Genomic DNA, 11,081 nt, shown 5'->3' with positions numbered 1-11,081 from the left:
GGTCGCCTAGAAGTCTGGATTATCTTAGAGGGGAGCAATGAGAATAACGTATAAAGTGGCAGAAGAGGCGTTTTCTCAGCTCTATATTAAAATACGAGTCTTCATCAAACATTAGTTAGGGGTTTCCAAGTGTTTAGTTGAATGCGTGGGGTAAAATGGTCCATGTTTGATGTTTAAGAAAATTTAAGTTTTATAACCAAATTATCACGACCCCAAAACGGCGTAGTTAATTGTTAAAAACACGATTAAGAAATATACCTATTTGCTGACAATAACAAAATATTTAAATAAATATATAACGTAGAGATTTTCTTGGTGGAAAAGCAGGCACATCCGGATTATTTCGTCATAAAGACGGCCCATCGCGATTCTACTCTGTTTACAGACACAGCGGGTTTGTTTTACTGCGGTCCGGCCTTCCCTGGGGGTGCTGGTAGCTTGGTACAATCTGCTATCACCACACCCGGGCAAACAACGGACCGTTGCTAATAACTGTTCCTCTACCACGACGTGACTGGTAGCCGGTAATTTCGGCACATAAGGCCAACGGATCCAGTGTCCAGTCGCCGATAATTTTCGTCGAAACGTCTGACGATCGCGCTCTTAAAACACGAAAGACGAGTCCAGATAAAAGCAGAGATGATGAAGCTTATTATTAAGGCGAGGTCGCAGTGCCGGTCACTCGCTCTGTCTTCAAGTTTTTATTGCGAAACCCCGTCGGGAGAGATCGACGCTCGCACGGGAACAAAAAATCGCTCAACAATGAATCGCGCGCCTCGCTGACTTCGACTGCTGATTCGGGTTAAATATGTCGGCCGATCTGGAATCGCTACACAGCGTGAGAATGGAAGTCGAGCGTTTTAATTTTCGTATTCAGCACTCAGTCGTCGAAGGATGAAACGGTGATAGGTCTGAGTTGATAGGAAACTTGGTGGCGCCGGAGGAAGTAACTAACAGGGCCGCACTAACTCCTTTTGTATAGATGTCTGCTCTTATTAATATTTCAACTGAAGTCGAATCGGGGTGTCGGGTTCTCAGTCCATAGAAAGAAAGCATTACTTCCGTTACGCGGTGACAAATGCGTTAAAAGTAGTGTGCAGCCTGCTACAAAGAAGAATGTCAGTTTATAGGACGTTGTACACCGCTATGTAGGCTTAAAGATATGACCGTACAAATTCTCAGTAAAATGAAACATGTATATGACCACTAAGGCACGATATTCATGTGCGATATCTGGATCACAGCTTTTTAATAAGAGCATAAAATAGTTTACTGTTGTCAGTAGTTAGTGGTTTAATGAGGCAACTACATTTACTTAATGAACGTTACAGCACCTGCATTTTTCATACAATAATTATAAACCAATGGTATTTGATATATCGCACGGCTCGGCTGGCACATGTTATACATAAAGGTATGACAGATAGTACAACTTATTTAGGTGTAGTACGGTCAAATATAACAGTTAAATGAGCTATGGTTCGCTGAAGCTGTTTATTTAAAACAGTAGTGTGTAAACTCTACAAAACTTGGAAATGTGGTAGCGAGTAGGAAGTTTATAGGCGTGTGGATTAGGGTTGTTCAAGACAAATAACTTCGTATGATGCAAAATATGACGTATTTAGAATGTAAATTGTCGCTGTGGGGCAACGATTGTCTTTCTAGAATGGTGTGTATAAGTCAATTAGACACAGTAGGCTACACTGTACAGGGACCGGCACCTATATACTGTTGCCAAATGGCAAAATGTCTTTATATAGCCTTCCAAAATGAAGGTTAAATACTAAACCATAGCAATTGTGTGGGACAGATAATGCCATATAGTAGTATAGAGAATAGAGTAAACATAAAATGAACGCTGTACAGTGTGCGGAGACCTGTACCTATACATACTATTGGCAAGTGGCAAGATTGCTTAATAAGGCTTCCTAAAGCTACGAGGCCACGGCAAAGTGTCGGGCACCGAAGCACTGCCAGGTCTCAAGCGTTAGATTGTAACTCGATAACGCATGACCCCCGTCGAGACGGCAGACGATTAAGAGTCCAAAACAGGTGCCTTTTCGCTGGAAATAAACCCGGCGGTATGAAGCAGGACGTTAAAAAGTGTTTTGAAAACTTGAAAGCTTTCGTTGTTGCAGTTTACTAATTGACTGCTAGCGCTATGTATTTTATTGTGACGTCACTGTTGGTCTGGTTATCGAGCGCCGGCGTGCGTTCCAGAGAGCGTAACAATCAACCGTTCGATAACCATCACTTTACGATCGAAAAGGAAAATTCGTTTAATTCTAATTACTCTGGAATTGTATTTTCGTCTGTCGCGTATATCACTGCGTTGGAACGTTATTCTAAGAGCTGAATGGAGGGGTAAAGTAAAGTTATCTTCGCGCTTTGTCTAAAAAGCCGGCTCTTCATTAGGGCTCTGCTTTTAAGAGAATCGGTGGCAGAGTCACGCTGCCGCTGTTGCTGGTCTGTTTACGATTGCCCCCAGACACGGCGTGTCTCGCAGCTGGCACAGGATGGGAGGGCTTGAGTTTCGTTCATTTGAGAATAGGACAGCGAGCCGCGGACTATGTCCAGAGCTGCTGTTACGAATATGTCCGTTGCAGGCCCTACAGTAATCTATTTGTCACTGAACGATCAGCAGTTCGCTGCTGTCGTAAATGCGATGATAGCAGCGCAGTTGAAGTGATTTTAAAACCAGATACCCTTGCGTATTTTTCTAATAGACATAACCTCATATGTCCTTCGATACAGTTAGCTTCATCAAGTAAATTATTCAATGAGAATATGACTAAAGGGGTAATCTTGGAGTACAAGCAATAGGTATATTACTGTGTTGAGTAATTTAAACCAGCTAGCGTTGCGAATTTATTTTAGCAATTAGAACAGAATATTTATTTCCAACACAGTAAGCAGTTACAAGGTGGCGAAGAAATCAATGAGAAAATGACTTTTATGTGTTAATGTTGGCGTATAGGCAATAGGTGTTCCTTGTTTACCAGTATCGGTATCATGTGTTTATAACACAACAGCCATTAATCCTGTTTTTGTACTGTGTTGGACTGTGTACAGATAGCCAAAGTTATATACAGTCAAGAATCGACTTGACAGTTTATTCTTAAAAGCAGATTTTATAGTGTTTATTTCTATACTTCGTACAGTTTTCGCGCATTTTTCTTTTTCGTATAAATCGTATATTTTTTATCACCGGCGGGCAAAGGATACGCAACCTAATTAGTCTGTTGGCAAAACAGACGGTCAAGGAGTGCCATTGCTCTTTCCTAACTAACATCAACGTCACTCTGTCTGCTTTTATTTTCGCGTCGCACGAAACGGTAATCTAATCATATTCTCTTTATTCGTAGAATTGCTGTAGTTTGTGGTAGTAGGTTAGGCATGTCTACCGCTACAGATAAAAGTGAAATGTTTATGTGGGAAAATGACACGTCTCTCACTCTTCACCAAATGCGGGACTTCGTACTCGGAGCTATGAGCCGCCCGCATATAACTGTACTGGTACCACGACGCAATGTAAAAGGTAATGGTTTGTATGCTTAATGTTAAATGAATATATGAAAACTTGTTTAGCCTCGCGTGTAGGACAATGCTATTAATACACGAGTTTACTGTTTTATATACACCTCGTGCCCGCTTACGAGTTATCACATATATGTAACTGTGTGGATGATTCATTACTTGCAAAAGGACAAAGTTACGTACATTTTGGCTAAACTATCCCGACATTTTAGATGTAAGTTTTAACTTGGTAAAACCCATGTATAGGAAATTAAAGCCATTTTGGCTATGAGCTATGTTTAAAATTCTCTAGGTTTCCTTTTTTTAGCAACTGGTATGTCCAATATTACTCTGTGTCACATTCAGACACATTTAAGGGCAGCAACAAAGCTAGTTATCAGGCGGTAACTTTAGTTTAGTTCGTGGGCGCGACGGGACTTGAGAATGTATGCATAATTTCGTTTCTGTGACTTTCTGTGCCGCACGCTACTAAATATACCGTATGTAGCTTTTACAGGGCGTACTTGAACACGTATATTTTAACTAGGGTGTAAAATAGACTTATTGATTCACGGTAAAATCTAGAGGTACAATTTGTACAGGCGATGTAAAACACTCGATCGTAAAATCTAATCTTAAATTGATTCTAAACATTTGGTAATACTAGTAATGCACAAATTCGGAAACTATAAATATGGCAAAACTGAAAAGAGTAGAATCCAAACTAAAATGAAATAGCGAAATGAAGTAGCTCGCATGAATAAACGAACATTTTTCTTCATACTCCCTGTTTGCAAAACAACGATATTTACCCGGATTAGTTATATCGGCGATAATCGTGAAGCAGAACGAAATTTTGAGAAATACGACAAGGCCAGGGCTAAGTGTTTTTGCCGAAAAACGCCATGACATTCTCGCGTGTCGAAGTACTCGCACTTGGCTGGGTGTTTTAGGCAGACATTATTTCTAATGTTTTATTCACGTCCGTTGCCGCTGAGAGGGGATTAAATAAGAAATAAACGAGTCCAAATAATTTTGAGTATAATGCGACGGTGAGGTGATTTTAAACTCGTAAGAAAGCGTATGCTTTCCAACTTACAGGCGAGCACGTGCACGAACTTATTATAAAGCGTTTAAAGTGGTCCTTCAGTGTGCCATATTACAAAAGGAGGTACATCTCGACCTAATGTCTCCAAAACTATGAGCTTTGATTCAAATGCTATTTGGGAAGCGGATATGGTTCTTATTGTAGGAAGTCCCGCGTATAAGTGCTAGGTACACGACAGCTGGTCTAATGGCAATAGGGTAATGGACCTTCGGAGTTTGGATCAGATATACAGCATCCAGCATACGCCCTATACAATAAATTTGTTGTATTCACCTATATGTGGATAGGCTCATATAAGTAAAGCACATGCATGAAGTTCTACTCTATATGGGTTAAGTCCTACGACGAGACACGTCCGGAGTCTTGGCGTTGGGATTTTGAGTTGGCCTATTACCCCAACATTTTAAGTAGAAATTCTTTTCCGTATGGGTGAGGTCCTACAACGTGGCACGTCAAGAGACTTGTCATTTAGACCGCAGTTGCCCATAACCGCAATTACACGGATAGTTAGAGCTTTAACGAACACAAGCTGAAAATTATTTCAACCGTTTTACTTGAGCGATGTTTTTAGACGAAATATCCGTAGATCCTATTCTAATTTGCGACACTTAAGTCGGTACCGACACGTAGTGAAACTACATAACTTGTTAATGACGACTGGAAAATGGAGTAAGGCGACAGTTATAATCATTAAGGGGAAGTAGCGCAGTATTATTACGTCGATGCGTCAGACTAGTGGACTCATTAATTTAAAGTAACCAAATAAGTTCAGTAAACACGTGAGCAGCGTTAGAAGCGTGCTTCTGGTGCCATAGTTTATTAAATCGACTCTGCTATTGTTTTGACGCTATGACGTAACACAGTCTTATCTTAAGCGATAAAATCTATGTCGTATTTTTTTGAGAATGGCCCTAAAAGTGTCGACCAGGACGCGGGTTCGGATTAATTAATGTTTGCCATATAAATATGCCTTTGTCGGTGCTTTATTTTACCATAGTTTGGGTACGTAATACATGCGTCATAAGCTTATATTTTTTACAGTACCGCACGCCAAATCGAAGAAACTGCAACTCCTACAGTCAAAGCCCCGTGACATTAACGCCAGTCCCTTCCTATTGATGGTGGCGCCACCTAGCGACTGCAGATACCAAAACTACATCAAGACCTTTCGAGATAAACGATGCGTCACCCAACACAGACGTAACTTACAGCACGAACATCAGAACCACCAGCGAGCTACTACACAGCACGTGCACAGTGTTATGGGTCCCAACCAAGCCTGGTTAAACAGCCAGCCTCTTGGAAACACACAGCAAGTACCAGGGATGGATTATTATCAACAAATCTCAACTATTGCTGCCATGGCTTGGTCAGACTGTTCACAAGCCACCGAAAAACTGAGGAGGATTTACGAACAAACTTCAATTTTAAGTCGGGATCCTTTTACAATGATTGCATCGTATGGTTCGCCTTACGTTTCGGCGCCCGTTCAAACGGAAGCGAAAAAGAATTTGGAATTCCAACAGCATGTCCCGCTTCAGTCGATGCCAAAGCGTTCTGTTGGAAACGGAATTTTGAAACCACGAAACCGCGACGGTTATTGGGAGATACCATCTGTTTACTGCGCATGCGCAGTGTGTGAAATGACAAAGCGGACAAAATCAAATATGACGTCACAAAGGACAAATGCTGATGTGCCGAAAGCACTTATGACGTACGTAAGCGCGAAACAACGCGATAATCGAACAATTGACCAACAATGCGCTACCTCTGTGACGTCACACCACCGCGGCAAGCGAGTTCATTCACCCGACGACGGCATTGTGATGCAACTTCCGCCTCGAAAGCAAGCAAAGCACGAAAACTACCCGCCAAGTATAATGCAAACTTATGACCAACAACACCATATGCTGCACCAACACCCAGAGCCAGTGCGTACCAGCGACGCTATATTATCCTACCTCAAATCTAGCAACAAACAGCCGTCTTCCACCAGCGCTTATTTAAACCACGACATATTCCTTCAACCCTCTCTTCAAATTCCCAGCACGTCGTATATGACGTCATCAAACGGTGACGTCATCAACGCTAGCGACTTAATGGCGACGCCGTCGTTTGAGAACCGATGTTTTAGCAGCGCCCAACCGAACACGGGTTTGTTCAACGGTTTTTCGTCATACCTCGCCCCCCAAATTCTTAATGCCCTTGAGTAATCAAGATTGCCGCCATTAACGCTCCCATAGAGTCAACGGCCACCATGTTCGCTCTTATTGTACGCATCGATCCCTTGACACAAGTGAAACACGACAACGGATAAGCCCGTCCGCCCACAATGTTTATAAGTCTTGTTCGACATGGATTTCCTAATTCTCCCATAAAAAGGACCTCTATTTTCCCAGGATTTCCCTTTCTAGCAATTGAGGCGTACGTGTGGCCGAATAAAAGCATCGCCCAAAAGAGCCCACTTTTTCTAGTTCCGTGGTTTATTTCGCAATTTAAAGTAATTTATGAACAGTGTTATTTCGCACCGTACTGTACACCTTTGTATGTTTTGCTATCCCCTTATCGAACGCATATTATTTATACCGCCATGCCCACTACAAATAAACACAAGGAAAATTGTCTCTGCGGACAGAAAGAACAATATGCGTAACAGGTCGCAGGCATTTATATTAGGACGTCTGGTTTTGTAAATTAGAGGGCAGCATTTTCAAAGAGTCTCCCACGTCAACCGGGAGTGGTAATCACAATCCGCATCTTGTATCTTGCTGCCTGCGGAGTTCGGGCCTCGATTACCAGCCTGAATGTTCGAAGATAAGCCGTGAACAAGCAGCCTTCGAAAATAATAACTGCTCGCATGCACGGAAGCAAAATAATTCGAGAAGCACGAAGAGCAGGGTATTAATTTGCGTTGTCCAATTGAATTCTTTTAAAACGTAGGGACTCGGCGAATTGTTTAGAGTTTAGACAAAGTAAAAATAGCGGAACTTACAGAAAGAATCGTATCTTGCATTAGAAGGTCTATTGTACGACAGAAACACCATTATTTTCCATTGTTACGGCATGTATTTTGCTTAAATAATGTAGCAATAATGCAAAAACGCATTGAAAAACATACGATTTTACCAATAAGGTCAATTGTTTACAGAAGTATATAGCTACATGCAGCGTAAGAAGCGACCAATCAGCAAAATAATATTGTAAATAAAGACTTGTAAACATAACAAAGGCGTAAACAAAGTTTACAGCACCAAGACGGGATTAAACAAGAAAGGAATAAATCTTTTATTGAGCAGCTCTTCAAGCAATGCTGCTTATCAGGACGGGGTTATCCTCAAGGCATTGGATGTCTAATTTGGCAAGCCATATGGCCGACAATCGCAAGTGTCCAACTAACCAGCAAATAACGATAAATCATTCACCTAATCATCATTTAATTTATACAACATTGGCAGAACCAAGTGGTTTTAAGTTTTAAAGAGAATCTTGTTTTAGGATTGACCACGTTAGTATTGAGCGACGTTGTATTGACCACTGTCCACCATGTGTTGGTAAGTGAAACTACATAAGTTGGGGTTACCAGAAGAGATGGTTTAAGCGAACTGGCTTTAAAGGAATAGTTGGAACTAAATTCCGTTTTAAAGTTTTTTTTCGTTTTTCATGCTTCACCAAATGAGCTTCATAATCACTCTCGCAATATTAACGGTGTAGACCAGGTTGAAAGTCTGCGGTACAACCCACTTTGCCCTCAAGGTCGCTTGTTCAGGAGTCAAATGAACTCTAGTAGGCCGTGCGTCAACTTATATTCTTAAACAGCGGACTCCAAACAGCAGTTTCAAATGCTGCCATTTGATAATTTTTGCCTTTTCTGTCATTAGGGTGTTTTTTGAATTTTGCGTATAGCATTCCCTGATTCTTTGAGGTCGCAAATAAATCAATATAGGCTAAACGTTTGGTCAGTGTAAACGTAAAGAATCATGTGCCAATAATGTAATACTGTATAATGAAAAAACGTTCAAGTCCAAAGAAAACATTAACCCTTCTGTTTGACTTATCAGCACTTTAAGTTAAACACAACATGACTCGGTTTGTTTGTATAAAACGTCATCAGCAAAATATCTTTCAAGAAAATTAACGTCGCTTTCTCAGAAAACATGCCTGTCTGCTTGCTGTACAAGATACGTATACATACAAGATAAGTGGTTGTGCATTTTCGCAGCGCATTAACTTGACTATGCAAGCTCAAGGGCCATAAAAGAGATTGTAAAAGAAAGACAAAACAAAAACCATGATCTCATAATCTTTGCTTCCGGTTTCTAAAGAGCCTAAACATACCCAAATGTACATCGCTTTAATAGATAGAGTGTGTTTTTCTAATTCCACCGACACCTTACTCCTTTTAATCGGACACAGAAATAAAAAAGAATAGAACGCACATCTCCAATGTCGGCAAAGAAGAGAGGTGATACACTCTCTCTCTCTTGCGGGTCGTGCCCATTTACTATTGTAGTCAATGGATTCGAGGGCGTTTTATGTAGTTTTTCTTCATTTTATGACTTGATTTAAAGTTATAGGGCAAAACAACTATTTTCTAATATACAAATATTTCTAACAAACCGTTGGCTTGAAGGTTTTTAATTAAAATTATTAAATAATTAAATTTCCTAAGAAGTGGTAAACTGTAAGCGTTAACCTATCAAATAACTAAACTGGCCTAATAAACTTGAATAGTTGGTGTAGTTTTTGAAATAAACAGCTAAAACCTCCTAAAACTACCATGCGCCCATCTTTTACAATTGAGACCAAGCGAAATGGGGACGGAGTTGGTGGTCACGTGAATAGAAAAAAGAATATATCACGGTTTTGGAAAGTTGCGCGTTCTACTCTTTTTTATTTCTGTGGTTCTGTATAACTAAAAATATTCCAGCTTAAATTCATAAAACTGATTTGAAAATTGCGATGCGAAAAAAATAAAAAGTGTACTGCCATAGATAGGCATCTATGGTACTACCCACGTGATGAATTACGTCACAAAATTGTTAAAGCGTGGCCGCTATCATTCAGAAAGGCGAGAGGCAGTGTTTTCAGCGAAAACGCAGGTTCTGCTTTTACGAATGAATCAGTCACGTGACTAGTAGGTTCTAGGTCACAATCACGGAGCTCGTAGTAAAAAAAGATAGCGCTAGAGATCACTGTTTGAGGACGAATATCTCCGCCCATACTGGACCAATTTTAATAAGCAAAGTATTTTTGGAATCAATAAAAAGTCGCTCCTAAATTTACCACAAAAAATGAAGGTGAGGTCGGGTGTGTTTACGGTCTTTAAGACACGTAAGTGATTTCTGTGGTTTTTCAAGTGGTACAATCATAGATACTCTAATACGTATTGAAGTATCTATGGCACAACAAAAAGATTTGCTTGAAGTATGTAAAAATTAAAAAGGTAAGAAAAAATATTAAAATACAGTTTATTAGAAGGGCATACCAACAAAAAATAAAAATTGTATATGGTTAGAAATGCTGAAATCAAATTTTGCTCAAATGTAACCTAAAACCCAATTAAAGTTTGCCCAAACGATACGGTTTCAAAAAAACGCGTGAAAAAAATGCTGAAGCAGAAAAATAGGCTGTTTTAACAATGCATGGGATTTCCGATTAGAAAATTTTTACTCAACTTTGATTGTTCCTAGTTTGTAAAATACTTAAGAAAATTTAAATTTCATTGCTAATTTGGTATAATGAATGCTTCTTATTCAAGAATATGTAAAAAAAGATTGTAAAACTTAGACTTCATTACGTTTTAGTTTTTCGATTGAACATACATACCAAATTATGCTGACTCAGCATAATTTTAAACCTAATGATTTTAAAATAGAAAAATGCCAAAAAATAACCATTAAGGAAAAAGTGCCAAGTCAGCATATTATGTAGCTATGTTCAATTACAACGAACTACAGCTTTCATTGTTATTTGTTATTAAGATTTGTCAATTTTTGTTCGCAATCGATTCACGATTAATCTCATAAGTAGTAGAAGTTCATCCACCGTTAGGTGATGACACAGAGTCGGTTAAAAATAAATTCGCACAACGCACTTACGAGTTTCGGTGGTTTCATCATAGTTATTACCCAGAAAGAATCTTCTTTTGCTCTGCACATCTTTACGTTTTCACATCCAAAATATTGTTCGTCACAACGTCAGGTAACCGCGATTGTGTCCGCCATTACAGATGTCACACAGCGTGAATCGCCGATATAAAAGCATAGCAGGCGTGTGTTTACTTGGTGCTTGTAAGCGATACAGAGGCAGGTTGTTTTAACATTTAAAATATATAGTAGAGTGGGGAAAGATTGGACATTTAGGCACCTATTGCTAGAACTTTAATTGATAAATATTGTAAAGTACAAATGCATATGAACTTGTAATAACAGAAAGTTGATAATATTTATAATAGTAC

The 11,081-nt window shown here is 39.7% G+C and overlaps 1 protein-coding gene and 1 non-coding gene across 2 annotated transcripts; both read left to right on the top strand.

Moving 5' to 3' along the window:
- Positions 1-416: 416 nt before the first annotated feature.
- Positions 417-472, top strand: mir4095 (microRNA 4095). Its single transcript, NR_034490.1, has one exon. It is a non-coding gene; the product is annotated as a microRNA 4095 (primary transcript).
- Positions 473-3,324: 2,852 nt separating this feature from the next.
- LOC100185293 lies at positions 3,325-7,262 on the top strand. The gene is made up of 2 exons (XM_002127241.4): positions 3,325-3,538; positions 5,666-7,262. Exons 1-2 carry the CDS (start codon positions 3,397-3,399, stop codon positions 6,835-6,837), a joined length of 1,314 nt encoding a protein of 437 aa, XP_002127277.1. The 5' UTR covers positions 3,325-3,396; the 3' UTR covers positions 6,838-7,262.
- The last annotated feature ends 3,819 nt before the right edge of the window (positions 7,263-11,081 follow it).

The sequence above is a fragment of the Ciona intestinalis genome, unplaced genomic scaffold (genome assembly GCF_000224145.3).
Source record: "Ciona intestinalis unplaced genomic scaffold, KH HT001090.1, whole genome shotgun sequence".
NCBI classification, from domain to species: domain Eukaryota; kingdom Metazoa; phylum Chordata; class Ascidiacea; order Phlebobranchia; family Cionidae; genus Ciona; species Ciona intestinalis.
Note: the sequence above shows the minus strand (reverse complement) of the source record. Positions and strands in the feature narration are given on the sequence as shown.

Coding starts and splice junctions, on each gene's coding strand:
- LOC100185293 (XM_002127241.4), top strand. CDS start 3,397: ATGTCTACCGCTACAGATAAAAGTGAAATGTTTATGTGGGAAAATGAC. Junction 3,539..5,665: donor ACCACGACGCAATGTAAAAG/GTAATGGTTTGT, acceptor TATTTTTTACAG/TACCGCACGCCAAATCGAAG.